General features: G+C 36.0%; 1 protein-coding gene across 1 annotated transcript in view; it reads left to right on the forward strand.

Annotated features, from left to right (window-relative positions):
• PDSS2 (decaprenyl diphosphate synthase subunit 2) overlaps positions 1–16791 on the forward strand; it is a 323326-nt gene that overhangs the window by 258077 nt on the left and 48458 nt on the right. Inside the window, 2 exon segments of the mRNA XM_074310163.1 lie at positions 1087–1218; positions 16738–16770. Of these exon segments, the coding sequence (XP_074166264.1) occupies positions 1087–1218; positions 16738–16770 (165 nt within the window).

The raw sequence follows: 16791 nt of genomic DNA on the forward strand, positions 1-16791 counted from the left end.
CTTTATCCAGTTTTAAATAACTAAAATGACATATGGGAAACCTTTTAGTACTTAATGACCTTTTAGGTCTCAAAATTTACTTAAACTTGTACTTAAGACTCATGGGTAGTTTAATCATTGTCTGTTATATAATATAAACCATATAGTATGATAGTATGTACTTTTCATAAAAAGCCACCATTTATTCACACTGTATTTGGAATCCTTTCTTTTCCTACTACCTTAAGTGGCTCTTCACAGAACTACTGGAAATTATGAAATAATGAGTCATGCTTCCATTCACAAAATTGGGAGGACATTCACAAGAAGATGGAAGTTTTTGTTATTATTCCTTTATGGCTGCTTGAATATTAGAAATTGAGGAAAGTTAATGAAAGCTTAGAGGTATAGTGAGAAAAATGAAAACACTTTAGTTCTAATTGCTGCTTTTTAATGTGCAGAATAAAGCAAACACCCTGAGATTAGCAACTGCAGGGTTCATTCTTTTATATCTATAATTTCCAATTATATTTAATAGTATGTATCTCACAGATGCTACTCAAACATTTCACTAAAGAAAATAGTTTTAATGGGGGGAGGTGATTTTTTTCCCTTTATAACAAAAGCAGATTTGAGAAAAATATTTATAGAATATGTAGAATTTTATCAAGAAAGGATATTTATCAATTCCTTGCATCTGATTTTAAAAGTAAATAAAAGCTGGAGGAGAGTTATAAATGGAAAAAATAGCTTCAGATGAATTTGAAGGTATATATATTTCAAAACATTCATCTATAAAATATTTTCATCTAGGGGGCAGCCAGGTGGCGCAGTGGATAGAGCACCATCCCTGAATTCAGGAGGACCTGAGTTCAAATCTGGTCTCAGACACTTAACACTTCCTAGCTGTGTGACCCTGGGCAAGTCACTTTACCCCGGCCTCCCCCCCCAAAAAAAAAAATATATATATATATATTTAATCTAAAAAGTCTTTTCTTTAGTCTTTTTCAATTACATCAATGTCTCTTCTCATGACTAAAATATACTAGTTATAACTGTTTCAGGATACAGTGTTCTAACATAACTCTTTTTGTCTATTCTCTCCAGATAAACTCTGACCTCCAGCCTTTTATTAGAGGGAAGTGTGCTGGCTCCATCACATTTAATTTAAATTCAGCTCCTGTAGTCTTACATCAGGAGTTTCTTGGAAGAGAAATGTGGATTAAGCAGATCAGAGAGGTAACCTAAAATTAATTCTATATAGAGTGATGCTAGTAGTGTTTGACTTATTTCAATATATGTTTCATGATGGCTTAAAACACTGTCATTCCATTGTATGAGAGCATTGTCAAGGAGCAGATACAATTTCTTCTTCATAGAAACCTAGATTTTTAATGAATTGAAACATTGTCATTTAAAAGTCAGAAAATTATAATTCTGCATTCTCTTATTATCTAAGTCCCGGAGTACTGCAACACAAGGCTAGTGCCTGTGGTGAATGCTAATTAATTCAGTTTTTTTTTCCAAAGGCTTTCAAAAATTGTGCTATGGTAATAGCACCACCCTTTAACTGACTGCAATTTCCCATCTGTAGACTCTAGCACAGGCTGCAGAATTCCAGGAGCTCCGTCTGTCAACTCATTGAGTTATTTTAAAACAAACTAGGACCCTGAGTGAGCTCTGAGGCATTTTGAAAGAAAAAGAGATGGAGGTGGAAGGGGGAGGAGAGAAATCATAGTATTTTGGAGCTGGAAAGGGCCTTGAATATCATCCCTTAATGGTCTCACTAACTACTTTGTTATACCAACAACTGAGGTACACAAGATCTTCCCTTCTTATCTAAGACATCATTAGATGGCTTTAAATGATTGAAGGATTCTTTTTGACAACTAGACCAAAAAAAAATTACAAATGGATAATGTTGCTGCTCTGATTGTGTTATGTTAGTACTATATGCTAATGTTCTTAAATTTTATATTTTGGTTGGAAACTAGAGCAAGAGCTGATAATATATTTCTAAAAGAAAATAAGTCCACTTGCCATTATAGATGACAATAGATACAGATGTAAAATTCTAGTTTAATTCTTCCACAATGTAGGATTTTATTCCTGTGAGTATTCCCCACATATTGCTTTAAGATTTAAGATACAATCTTCATAGGATTACCAGTTTAGATATGGAAGACACTCTCAGAGGAATAGGTTCCAACTGTTTCTTTTGATAGAGATGGAAACCGTGAAACAGAGGGATTAAGTGACTTGGTCATAGCTACACAGTTAGGGACTAGCAGAATAAGGATTTGAACCCAGGTCCTCTGCTTCCATATGCATTATTCTTTCTTCTGTGCCTTCTTGTGGTCAACAATGTTTTACCACGTGGTGGTAAATTCAGAGTTGATCCTTGGATGACAGCCTGTTTTCAAGGTTGCTAGAACCTGCCAAGCTTGTACTATGCTATCAAAGTCTTTATTATTTTATAACATAAAGTGTTTTTATAGATAGATATTTTCCCCAGGGTTATTCAGCAGTATCATGAAATAGGTCCTGCACAAACAAAAGGCAATTTTCCAGTGGACAGTGAAGTACTTCAAATTCTCATGTTCTTAGATGACATTGCACTACTTATTCTCAGATGACATTGCACTACTTACATCAAGTCTCAACATTCCTTACTGAAATTTACAGAATGCAGCAGAATTGTTAAGTCACATTTGCTTTTAAAAAATAGTAAGAAGAAAGTGAATGAAAAATACATTGCCCAGATCATGGGATGCATCTGAACATCATCTCATTAAGGCAGATAGCTAATGAAATGGCAGTAGTATCTTTTAGTGCCTAAAATTAAGGAGAAGAGAAGACTAGGAAGAGCTGAAGACTGAACCAGTGATTTCATTAGTAAAGGGATATGCATAAAGAACTCCCTCTGCCAGAGCAGAGCAGCACCTTCTCTGCAATTTAAAGCAGAGTCTTGTCTCTGACACTGCTTGAAACTAGGTCTCTCTGGCTTCGAGACCTTCTCAATATCTGCCACATCATGAGGCCTCTTAAGTAGGATTGGATACTATTGAGAGATTAGACCGTGCTTTCAGTGATCCCAGCAGAGAATACCACTGCAAAAGTTCATCTCCAGGGGAGCTAAGTGGTGCAGTGGATAGAGCACCATGCCTGAATTCAGGAGGACCCGAGTTCAAATATGCTCTCAGAAACTTTAACACTTCCTGTGTGACCCTGAGCAACATTTAACCCCATTTGCCTCAGCAAAAAAAAAAAAGTTCATCTCGTTAAAGCTAGTGTTTTCCCTTATAGGTCAGATAACTCAAACATACTGACTTTTGCGTTTGGGACATCTCATTAAGGACAACTTGTACCCAAGATGTGATATAAAAGCCTGGGTCGTAGTCTCTGATAGAGTGAGAAAAGGGTTGGATTTGGAGTCAGAGGATCTGGGTTCATGTCTTGTCTCCAGTGTTGACTATCTGTGTGCTTTTGGCCAGTTGCTTACCTTCTTTTGCCTTGGTTTCCTCACTTATAAACTGAAGAGTTGGACTAGCTGTTTTCAGACATCATTGTTGAAATACCCTCATTTCATTGAAGAGGAAATTGAGGTCCTTTGAGCCTGAAATGCTCTCCCTCCTCAACTGCCTACTGACTTCTCTGGCTTTCTCTAAATCCCGCCTAAAATCCCATCTTTTACAGGAAGCTTTTCCCAGTCCCTCTTAATTTTAGTGCCTTCCCTCTATTAATCATTTCCTATTTCTCCCTTGTATAGCTTGCTTTCTGTATTCGTTTGCATGTTATTTCCCGCATTTGATTGTATGCTCCCTGATCAGAAAATGCCTTTTGCCTTTTTTTATATTCCCTTAGCACTGGCTCTGGTACATAGTAGTTGCTTAATATTGATTAATTGATTAAATAACCTGGTCAAGGTTATAAGCATAGACAAAAGTATGGAGCCAGTATTGCAACCCATTTCTTGATGTTCTGTCCACTATGATGTTGAGTCTATATTGACTCAACACCAAGGAAATGTATAACTGAAATAGGATTATATAATAAAAATGAGAATAAATAGATAGATAGTTTAGATGTTGTATGTTTGTATCCATGATAAAAAAAACAAAAAAACAAAACAAAAAACAAAAAAAAAACCAAGAAAAAGACCTCTGCTATATTGGATAGATCATCTATAGGAAAACACAGACAAGAATCCTACTGGGTGAGATAGTATGATTTTCACTGAGGAAGAAAGAAGTATCCACACAGATGAAATTACAGATCCATCAAAATGACAAAGTAAAAAGTAAAGGTCTTTTAGTACCTAGGAGAGTTACCTTTTATCCTTGAAAGTACTGATTTTTTCCTTTCTTTTTTGTATTTGTGTCTCAGGTGTCTGGCGTAGTCTTCCCTCTTTACTATCTTGCTTCATGAGTGCATCATGATTCTCTCCTGAGTGCAACTCCTTTTTCACTAAATGCCTTTTATACATCTTGAATTGGATGTCCTATAGGCATCTCAAATTTAAAATGCTCCCAACAGGGAGCATATTTTCTTTCTCCCCAAATTCTCCCTCTTCCCAACTTTCCTATTGACAATACCTTCTCTCCCAGTCACCCAAGCTTGTACCTTCAGTGTTCTCCTCAACTCCTCATTCAGAGTCAGCCCACATATCCAGTCTATTGCCAAATGCATCATCACTCTAGTATTTCCCTTCAGTCACAGAGTTGTTACCCTAGTACAGGTCTTATGGAAACCACACTATGACAATAGCTTTAAGTTAGCCTCCTTGCCTCACCGTTCTCGCCACTTCATTCCATCTTCTATTCTATTACCAAAGTGATTTAACTTTATAAAGCTCATATCTGATACATCATCCTTTGCTATGCAAGTCCCAACAGCTCCATTTGCCTCCAGCTCACAATATTAAGTGCTCCGTTCAATATTTAAAGCAAGAACAAATGGATAAACACTTCCTCTAACACTGTGAGAGGTTATAATCCCCATTACCCTCCCCCTACTTATTTGAGAGTTGGATATTCAGCTCACAATTTAATTCCACTTCTACATTAGTCTCACCAAGTTCAAACCTAAAGTTTCCTTCAGAGTCTTACTGTTGTGCTGGTGAAAACACTTGCTCTGGATTCCTGGAGTTATGATATCCTGTGGCTTTAGTACTTAAAAAAGAGACTTCATTCCCTGTACCTGGAACAGAAAAGAACAAATGCCAAAGACCAGGCCCATTTTTGAGGGGCCATATAACTTACCAGGGGGAAGGTAGATTAAGACCCTCCCTTTCCTCCTCACTTAGGATGATGCAAAAGTGCCAGAGATTCTCCTGAAGAGTGGCCACATCATAGTGCCTGCTATATAATACTTAATGCATGCTTTTTGATTTTCTCTTCCTACCTTGTAAGGCTTCTAATATTTTCTTCCATCCTACATATTCTGCAATAGTTATCCTGGATTGTTTCTACACTTGTTTCTCCATCTTCTTACTGCAGCAACTTATCCTCCATGCCCAGAATGCCCTCTTTCCTCACTTCCACATATTTCAATTCAAACACTATCTTTTGCAGTAGGCCTTTCATGGCTTTCCCCTCAGATCCCTAGCTAGTGCTTTCTCTCTGAGATTAGTCTCTATACAATCTATATAAATCTGTGCATATAGTTATTTGCATTTTGCCTCCACTATTTTTTTTGTGAGTTTCTTGAGGATAGGGACTGTTTTTGCTCTTTTATATCTTTAGGGTATAGCATGGGGCTTGCCACTTAGTACACTGTAACTACATACTTCTGAATTGATTGACTTAATAAGCAAATTCTTGCTGGTTGATTGTTGTAAAACAAAGAGTAGAAAATCCTAGCATAAGAATACATTGTTTATGTAGATTTCAGCCAATCCAACATTTTTGGTTACTACCTGCAAAAATCTGTTTTTAGATTTCATCATTCTTTGTGGTTGTCTTTTTCTATTACCCATTGGGGTTCACACTACAGCAAGAGAAATATTACTGGCTAGTTATATTGGTAAGGAAGAAATGATATATTCATTGTGTCTCACTATGCCATCTGAGAAACCAGAGAGAAATTTTTGTCACCTGATACTTTCAGTATTGAGCATGTCTTTTTTATCCTTACTTCCTATACTATCTCAAAATAACAGTAACAAACAGATGACTCTAGCTATCTTATTTTACATATCAACTTTGAGAAGTGGACACTGGGAATGATCAGGTATTAAGCTAGCCTTGAAGTTGTTTATGGGTATTGCTTTTCTATTGACACTGTTCTTTCTGTGATAATGTGAGTGTAGAATTATAATAACTTAATTTCAAATGATAACCTACAGCCATGAGAGAACAAGTATATATATAATATATATATTTGCAGCAATACAGGTAGAGAATGAGTAATTCACCTTTTGTTGAAGTCATTAGCTATTTATCTTTTTTTACCTTCAATAAAAGAAAGAACTACAGGACTTTGTCTCTCTCAGGGGAGTACAGGTGCTTCTCACTGTGGGGTCAACATCCTGGATTTTTAATGATCTCCCTAGTTTTCTGATTCCACTGTAAGGCCATTGCAGAAATAAAGATTGTGATTATGTTGTCTTGGTCATTCCTAAAAGTGCAGAAATGTCATATGGGTTTGTGACATTCTGACACCATTATAACTAGTCATAAATTTGCTAAGTCTATTATCTCTTACAAATTCTTATATGCAACTTACTTGTTATCATACATTTCACTGTTACTTCTAATTTAAAAATTTATAATAAACTATTTTGATTGTGTTTGTAAGTTAAGTGTTTAAGAGCAAAATAAATGCACAAAAAAGGGGGGCAGTTTGGACAGATTGATTGCAGACAAATTGAGAAGGGATTTAAATGCTAAAATGGAGAAATTTAGAATTTTTTCCCCAAAAATAATGTCACTGAAGCTTTGTGGACAAATGAGTTTTGACCAGTCCTGTACTTTAGTGATATCAGTTTGACAGTTTTCTGGAGCATGACTTAGGGATCTCTGGCAAGTAAACCAGTTAGTCTACTACAATATTCCAGGTGAGAGATGAAAAGGGTGGTTGTAATTTGCCTGGAGAAAGGGGGACTTCTTTGAAGGATGTAGAGGTAGAATCACTAAAGCATCACTAATTGTACATGGGGTATGAGGGAGACTAAAAAATCAAGACTCAATCAATCCAACATTTTTTATAGTACCAACTGCACCCAGGAATTGTTTTAGGTTCTGGGAATACAGACAAAAATGAAATCGTACCCACCTTCAAGCTTGCTTCTGTCAAAGAAACCCAGCATGTATACAATTAGTATAGACACAGCAAGGGGGATCAGGATAAGTCTCATGTAGAAGGTAGCAATTTTGAAGGAAACCAGGGATTCTAACAGGAAGAGGTAAGGAAGGAATGCATTCCAGGCACAGAAATAGAGATGGAACATCTTGTGTAAAAATAGCAAGAATCCTAGTTTGGCTGCACTATAGAGTAATGGATAAAGCAGAATAATGTATAATAAGTCTAGAAATATAGGTTGGAGGCAAATTGTGAGGGACGTTAAATACCAAACCAAGGAGTTTGTATCTGGTCCTAGAAGTATGAAGCCATTGGTATTTATTGATCAAGGAAAGTGACATGATCAAACCTTTAGGTAAGGAATATCACTTTGACAATTGTATATAGACTGAATTGGAGAAGGGAGAATCTTGAGTTAAAAAGACTAATCAGGAGGTTATTATATTAGTACATCACAAGACTTAGAGCTCCCTAGTATTGCAGAGTCCTTTCAGAAGTGGACATTTGGATAGTAGGGGGATTAGGGTTGTCTTGTAATCAGGTAACTATGACTTGTTTTTCATAAACTAATGCTAGTTCTTAGTCAGTGGGGCTTCCTTGTGTCAGTGTTCAGTGTAAACCATCTCTTTAAAAATGAGTATAAGAACTTTGTCAGGAATTGTCTTCATATTTCCACTTCCATAATGTGAAGCATGTACTTTTTTCCCTTTTCTGAAAACTGACAGACTTACTCATCTCTAATTCATTAGCCTCTCTTCCATTCTCCATAGTTCCTTGGAGATTGGGGGGGGGGGGGAGCATTTGGGTTAGTTTTCTTTAGCAATTGCTTGAATTTGCAGTTTGAGGTCATGTAGCATGCTCTTGCTCAAGAAGATTTCAGTAGCTCCCTGTTGTTTGTAAGATAAAATGCCAACATCCCTGGCATTTAGAGTATTTTACAAAATAAATTCTAAGCCTATTAAACTATTATCACCCTTTATGTGTTCTTCTGCCAAATTGGCTTACTTGCTGTTCCTCAGACAGTTCTTCATGTCTCTCACCTCCATATCCTGTACACAGGCTTTCTGCCCAAACTTAGAGTATACTCTTCTTTCACCTATGACTCTTGGAATCCCTGCCTCCTTCAAAGCTCAGCTCAAGGTCTGTCTCCTGCATGAGGCTCTTTTTGATCCCTCCTAAAAGTTCCCTTCTTTTTATTTTGTATAAACATATTTATTTTGTGTAAATTGCTAGCATTTACATATTGTTTTAAGGTTTATAAAGCACTTTATAGACATTTCATTTTAGCCTCACAACAACCCTGGGAAATAGTATTATTATCACCATCATTTTACAGAGAAGGAAACTGAGGTTGAGAGGTTGTGTCTTGGCCAGAATCACACAGCTAAAAGATGTCTTAGACTGTCTCATTATTTATGTATATACAGGCAATCTTTGACTTTCACAGAAGGAATATTCTTAGAAAGTGGCATTAAAAATCAAAAACACAAATGTTGATACATTGAACCTTTGGGAAATAAGGGGTTAGATTCCCACAACTACCAAAAACCATAATTTTTCACTAGAGATTGCTGAAAATACACTTTCCTGCATATGGTTCTTTATAAGCAAACATTAATTCTGATAACATATACTTTTCCTAACATAGTAATTATGAAATAACCCTTAAAATACAGAACACAAAATAAAAACTGGTAACATGCAATACATTTTTTCTCTATAATACTCTAGAATTCTATGACCTTTTTTGCTATCTCAATTCAAACAATATTGTATTCACTTTTCATAAGACATGAAATCTACAGTACTATAAATTCTGTACAACAGACAAATTTCTTAAAACAAAAGAATCTTTTAATCTGAATCTTATTTTTCACTGTGTCAGATAGCAGTGTGAAGGTATTGAACTGTATACTGTATGGCTGTAAACCTCTCTACCTTGGTCACTATCTGAAAACTAAGGGAGAGATTCCTGGAACTTAAATCATTCCTGTCTGAAGATGCCAGGACTGGCAAGGTCTTGACATCACCTCTAATACTCTGTCCTTCCAAACTAGTAGATGGCATTGGAGATTGTAAAAGATGCACCAGCTTGAAATTATCCATCAGCAACATATGCTTTGTGTGCCATTAGGATACCAGATGCTCCACAAGCTTGCACGCATCATGCTTCTTATTTTTGCTCTATTGCTCATGGCCACACATATGCACAGTTGCCAGTGCAAAAGTGAAAATGAGGTTACTAATAAAATCATGCAAATGTTTGAAATCCTGAATGATGAGGACTGACTTTACCACGTTTCACTAAATGAATTTAAGTTTCTTAAGGACAGCACTTGGTAGGTGCTTGAAAAAAGTTAATCCTCTGGTCCTTCCTTTTCTTTATATTTCTTCTTGCCTTTCAGGAATATAGCTTTAAAAGAGAGGGTACCCAGCCATTTCTGTTGACTTTTTCTCTTGGATATGACCTTTTTTTGATGTTCTCCTATCACATATCATTTTCTTATAATTACTCTCAGCTAAAAGCTTTTGTTTATAGAATTACAAAATAATAGATTTAGAGCCCACAGAGACATGAGAGGTCATTGTGTCCAATGCCATCACTTGATTGATGAGGAAACTGAAACCTGAAGAACTTAAATTTGCTGATCAGTGTCTGAGGTGTGATTTGAACCTTGGTCATCCTGATCCCAAGTCAAAAACTCTGTCAGTTTCACCATATTGCTTCTCTTCTTTGTTACAGCTTTATGAAAATTTTAGTTCCCTATGCAGCTACATGAATCTCTCAGTTCACTTTTTTGGGGGGGTGGGGAATAGGGGGGAGGCAGAATAATTTGTCACTGTTGTACATGATTTATTTCTTCATGTGGCCAATAATGGATCCATCAGCTGTCAAGGAGCTCCCAGGCTATAGGGGAAGACAGTATGCAAGTAGTTGTGTACAAATGAACTGTATACGGGATAAATTGAAGATAAAAACAGAAGGAAAATCCTAGAATTAAGAGGGATTGGGGAAGACCTAGAGAAAATGAGATTTTTTTCTGGAATTTGAAGGGAAGGAAATGGAAGTCAGGAGAAGAGCAAACACATGTGTTCATGTACATTCTAGATTGCCAGGGAAGATGCCCAGAGTCAGGAGATGGAGTGTCTTGTTTGAGCAACACTGGATCGAAGATTATGGGATGGAGTGTAAATTAAAAAGGGATTTAAACAGACAAAGGATTCTATCTTTGGAGATGATAGGAAGTTTGTTGAGCAGAATAATAACATGATCAGATTCAGGAGATCACTTTGATGGACTAGAGTGAAAAGAAACTTATGGCAAGCAGAACAGCCCCCAAAACTGTTGTATTATTCCAAGCATGGGATGACGAGGACCTACATCTGGGTGCTGTCAGGAAAGAAGGGGGCGTTTGCAAGCTGTGTTATAAAAGTACAATTGACAGGTCTTGGCAATAGATTGGATAAGAGGCCTGCAGGTGGGAGAGTGAGGATCTAAGGAGGACAATCCCCTGGATTGGGGAGGAGAAGAAAGGGGGAAGGGGAGGTTGGAGATGATGGTGTCCTGAGTTTGAGTCTCTACTCTGCCACTAGCTACCTCTGTGAACTTGTAGGCAAAATGGCACTGTCATCTCCTCCACCCCTTCCTTCCAAATTCAAACTTTATGTCTTAAACACCTGTGCTCCTTCAGCAAGTTTTTTGGCTTGATTCTGTTGCTAGTCTGGCCTTCTGTTCTGAGCCCTTTCGAGATCTGAGTAGATGTTATTATCCTTGCTAAAGCTTTGTGTTGTTTGTTTTATTTTCCTCTTCAAATTCCAGAAATATAGGCAGCAAGAAAGATGGGCTTGAGAATGTGAAAGAAAAGTTTTGGTTAGAAAGAGGTTTACCACATATAGACTACTGCTCCAGAAATCTCTTCCACCTGTCCACTGCTTCCTCCTCTTTCACTGAGCCTAAGGAAAAGTTAACCATAAGGCAATGAGCCAATTTCACAATTTCAAAAAATTGATTAGCTTCCCTTGGGGAAGGATATGTTAAAACCATTTAATCAGCATTACTGTAGAACAGGCCTATTCTAGTATTATGCTCTGGACTCTTACTGGTTGTCAGAAGAAGATGAGGAGGCTTAAAAGTCCTCCAGCAGAGGAGCCTTCTTTTTATGTTCTGGTAATCTCTATACTAGTTACCTGATCAGATCAGCAGTGGGTAAAGACTTAAGCCTCCAAACCAAAACACAGCTGGCTGCTCTAATTTTAGTCCTACCAGGCTTAGCTTTGCCTTTTAATAGAACTTTGACCTAAGAATTTTATCCCATATAGGAGTTATAAAGGAAAGCCTTTCCTGGATGCATTTGGCACTTTCTTCCCTTTTAGCCACCTCCATGCAGCCTCTCTTAAAGTATCAAAATTCTTCCTTTAAAAAAAAAAAACAAAAAACTTTCAACACCATTGCTGATGCACAGATTGTTCACTATAGCTAAGACTTATTTTACCTAAAAGAAATTTTTGCCAATGTGTAGGAAGAAAATCCTTAAGAAAAATTATTGCATGAGAAAGCTCTGAAATGAAGATCTAGGAGAAAAAAGTGTGTGTGTGTGTGTGTGTGTGTGTGTGTGTGTGTGTGTGTGTGTGTGTGTGTGACTTTTGTTCAGGAATCTAGCTGTCATATTGGCTAGAAGGTTAACATAGCCACAGATGATCAATTTCTCAGTTTGCTCTATATTATGGAATATTGCTTTCCTGCTTTTAGAAAAAGCCTTCACCAGTCTAGATAACAACAGTTGGAAATTGGAGACAGTTCATTTATGTTACCCAATTCCTCTTTGTTACCAGACATAAAAAAGCATTTGTTTTTTAAGGTAAAAGACGACATTGTATATCCATTACTTACCAAAATGGGATTTCTTTTTAGTCTATAGAGAATAGGTATATAAACCTTTGGAATTAATCCCTTTATACATCCTCTCAGTCAAAAGTACCAGTTTTTTTTTTTTTGTTTTTTTTTTTTTCTGTTTGTACAGAATATTATTTTACAGTGCTGACTGCAACTATTTGAGAGCAGTCTGCAGAGTTATGAACACCAGTATGCTATCTTGTCTACTTTCACATTTTTCAAGATAATGCAGGGTTCCAACTACACATTCTCTGTGAACCACTACAGATTGATAAAAAATTACTTGTGTTTCCCATGACCTCGGTTGGCAAGAAGCATTCCAACAAGGGCCCAAAAGATGACTGAGCCCCTTTAAAAGACCCTTGTAATGAAGCCTCCAGGGAGTCTGTGTGGATTGAAATTTAAAGTTGTTTCTGTAGATGCACAGTAGCATGAAGCAGCTTAAGACTGCTGTCTGTTTAAATGCCCTCCTGTTTTGCATTTATTTAATATTGCCCTATTTTGAGCCCTAGTGAGAAAGTTATTTTAATAATATCTTCTTTTTCTAGAAATACATGATGTCTGGCAGATGTCATGAAAAGCAGAAAAATAGAGCATTTCATCCTCTTTAAAGCTTAGAGAGCTTATTTAGTTATTCTCCTTTGGTTACAAAAATAACCCTGGTCCACATAGAATTCTAGATTTTAAAGAGTCTTTAGAGAGCGCTTAAATCAATCCCTTATTTTACAAGTGAAGCAACTGAGGCCAGTCAAAAAAAAAAAAAAAAAAAAAGCTTTCTTTTTTTTTTTTTTTTTTTTTTTTTTTGTAATTATTTAGCTTTTTTTTCCCTCCTCTTTATCTCTGCAATGGGAGAAAAATACAAAACCATTGTAACAAATAAGAATTGAATAAAATAAATTCACACATTAGCAAGGTCTATAAATATAAGTCTTATTCTGCATGTTAATCTATCACCTTTGTTTTATGAGATGGGCAGCATTCTTTATCATTAGTCAGGATCTCTGACCATTACATTGATCAGAATATTTAAATCTTAGAATTTTCATTTTTATAATATTGATGTTATAGTATATTTATTCTCCTGGTTCCACTCACTTAATTCCGAATTTGTTCACACAATTCTTCCCAGGTAAAGCAATTTTCCCAGGATTACAAATTAATAATGGCAGGGACAGATGGAAATCTAGGTGTCCTGAGTCCTGGTTTAAGACTCTACTTTATTACATTGTTTTCCATATTCAAGGACTAAAATTAATAGTAACAATCAATAAGTATTAAGCACTTACTGTGTGTGAGACTTCTTGTTAGGCACTGGGAATAGAAATGTAAAGAATACAGCAATCCTTATTCAAAAGGACTTTATGTTTTAATGGGGAAGACAAGAAGTACATATAAATAAATATATGTGTGTGTGTATATATATATATATATATATATATATATATATATATATATATATATATATATATATATATATATATATATATATATGTATATATAACTACAAATCTATACAAAGATATAAATAAAAGGTAGTATGGGAAGGAATATATTAGCAAATAGAAAGATCAGAAAAGGCTTGACACAAAGATGATACATAAACCATTTCTTAAAGGAGAGAGGGGCTATACAAGGCAGAAGTGAGGAGAAAGTGAAATCTAGGTATGGGGGGACAGGGGGACAGTCATTGCATAAACAAAGAATTGGAAGATCCAGTGTTGTATGTAAGGGTCAGAGAGAAAGCCAGTTTTTCTGAATTGCAGAATGCAGGATAGACAGTTTGGTTAGAAAGGTAGAGATTAGGAACATGTCAGTTGTGAAGGGCTTTGAAAGCTAAGCAGAGATGGAGCCTAAATGGTGGAGTAGTAGGTATCAGTGCAGTAAACTCTTCTCCAAACAGATCCAGAAAATGCACCAGACAAAGTCCTGATGGAAAAGTGCAGAAAAAAGTCACAGTGAGTCGTTTGTCCAGGCCAGCTCAGCATAGGGAGACAGTGAGGTTTGCAGATACTGGGGACAGGATTGGGCCAGAAGCATATGATCTACTCCTTGAAGCACTCTAGCACCCAGGGAGAGACTGTGCACCAGAACAGGAAGAAGTCCCAAACACTCATGTAAGTGATGGTGCAGTTCATAGATAGGTGGACTCTAGGACACATACCTAGAAAAAAGAAAGCTCAAACGTTAGGGGAAATAATGGTATGGCTCAGAACCCAGGAACAGAATGAAATCTCACTTCCAGGATCTAACCTACCTTGCCTAAGATCCAGAGCAGGAATTTGTGGAATTCAGACCAGGGAGTAGCAATCAGACTTTGCTTAGCAAATGTTTTGGGGAGCAATGAAAACTTCTAATTCCCTAAGCTGTCTGTTAGATCTGAAATAACACAACCCTCTATATACAGAGAATGTAGCAGCAGACCTTCCTTCCAGAGATGTGGCAGAGGACTCTGAAGTGTGGAAGTTGACTGGAAGAATGGTCAGACAAAGGAAGAACTTCCAAAATAGTATGCTGTTGTAGTGTTGGTAATGCTGAAGGCACAGAGGCAAAAGACTCTGAAATTCTACACGCAATATTTTAGTGATAAACACAGCTTTTGCATAATGTCAAATAGAATTCCTAGAAGAGATGATGTAAGAGTTTGAACAAAAGACTTTTTAAATGTTTGTGTAAATGCAGTGAGATCATTTATGGAAAAAAATTAGAAAAGAAATGAAAACTATGGGGAAAAATTGAAAAGGAAATTAGCATCTTCCAAGAGATGTGACACTTTGTCCAGGTAACAAACTTTCCCTTAAAATAAGAATGGATCAAATAGAAGGCAATGATTTAAATCCAAGAGATTTAAAGAAATATTAAAACAAAGTCAGAAAGCTTAAACAAAAAAAAAAAAAAAAGAAGAAGAAGAAAATGTAAAGTATCTCATAGAAAAAACAATTGACTTAGAAGACAGAAAAAAGGAAAAACTTAAGTCATTGAACTATCTGAATGTTATGACCAAAAAAGAAAAAAATCCTAAACATCTTATTTCAAGAACTTTTAAATGAAAGTAGTTTACTGTTATCTTCACTCTTTATTCTCTATTTAGTTCTTACTTCATTTATATATAGCATGTAGAAAAGAAGTCATTTTTTAAAGTAGGGAAAAAAATGCAGATTTTTAACTGACAAATATATTTGGAGGTATGTGAGATCTATCTTTAAAAAGCCATGCAAAAATCAAGTAAACCATATCCTCTCCCACTTGGCAAGGGGGAGGGGAGAGAGAGAGAGAGAGAGAGAGAGAGAGAGAGAGAGAGAGAGAGAGAGAGAGAGAGAGAGAGAGAGAGAGAGAGAGAGAGAGCGCAAAATCTTATGTTCTTTCATACTTTTACCCATGTTGTGATAAAATTTGCAATTTATGTTTCAAAATTTGCTAACGTTTTTCACTGTTTTCTTAGCAAAATCTGCAATTTGTTTTGGGGGATCTGTGATTTTATGACTCATGAAACTTTTTAATAGCCTCATAGGGTCTCTGCAGGATTAAATTCTTAATCATAGGGCCAGCTAGATAGCCCAAGGGTTAAAGCACTGGCCCTGAAGTCCTCCAAATATGGCCTCAGGCATTTAACACTAGCCACATGAGCCCAGGCAAGTCACTTAACCCCAGTTGCATCAAAAAAAAAAAAAAAAAATCATAGTGAGGAAAGTAAAAATCTTAATTCCGACAAGATTCAACAGGAAAAGGCACCTTTGCATCATTAGAGTCAGTTCAGGTAAGATGTTAATGATAATTTTGTCCTTGACCATGCCAGAGTGTTTACTTTCATTCTCTACTTTTCAAAAGCTAACTATGAATTGATGGAAATTTGTTATCATTAGATATTTTTGTAGTGGTATTTCATAGAACAGAATATTAGCAATGTTGGAGAGAATGGGTGGGGAAGGAGAGAGCTAAGAATGTATATTAGAATATGAATGCTTGAGTTTTCCAAATAACTTATTGATGACTAAACCAAAACACTTCAGACTTCATAGTTGAACCTCAAAATCACTAAATTTAAGTGTGTATATTCATATTTTTGTGACACTAGGAAAAAGGTGGCAGAACTAAGTGATGTTTAGCTCTTGCAGCATTAATGACTTAATAGAAGAGAGAGCAAAAGCTCAATGTGAAAATCCATTCCAAAATATCCTTTGAAGCATGAAATATAAAGAGGTTGTTCTGGGCTGAACTATAGGTGCCAAATGGATATAACTAGTGACTTTAATAAACACAGAAGTGGATACTTCAGTTTTTCTATGAGGCTTTTGATAATGTATTATATGCTTAAGTTATTTAAACTGTATCTTTTATCTCCTATAGTGATCCTCTAGTCTAAGGCTCTGAAGTTCATAGATCCAGAATCATTTAACCTAGATTCTTTGTGTCTGATTCTAAATCTTAAAGAAAATAATTAGATTTTTTAAATAATCCATTTTAACAATTTTAAGTGAATGTTTAAGCTTCTGTTCCTTGGGAAATAAAGAATGCTGCATAATTTTTGATGATCTATAATTCAAAATTTTTTTTTTTTATTTAAGGCTCAAGAAAAAGGGACCTTAGACTATTCAAAGGTAGGTGAATGTTGTTATTTG

This window comes from Sminthopsis crassicaudata, chromosome 4 (genome assembly GCF_048593235.1).
Source record: "Sminthopsis crassicaudata isolate SCR6 chromosome 4, ASM4859323v1, whole genome shotgun sequence".
In the NCBI taxonomy this organism is placed as follows: domain Eukaryota; kingdom Metazoa; phylum Chordata; class Mammalia; order Dasyuromorphia; family Dasyuridae; genus Sminthopsis; species Sminthopsis crassicaudata.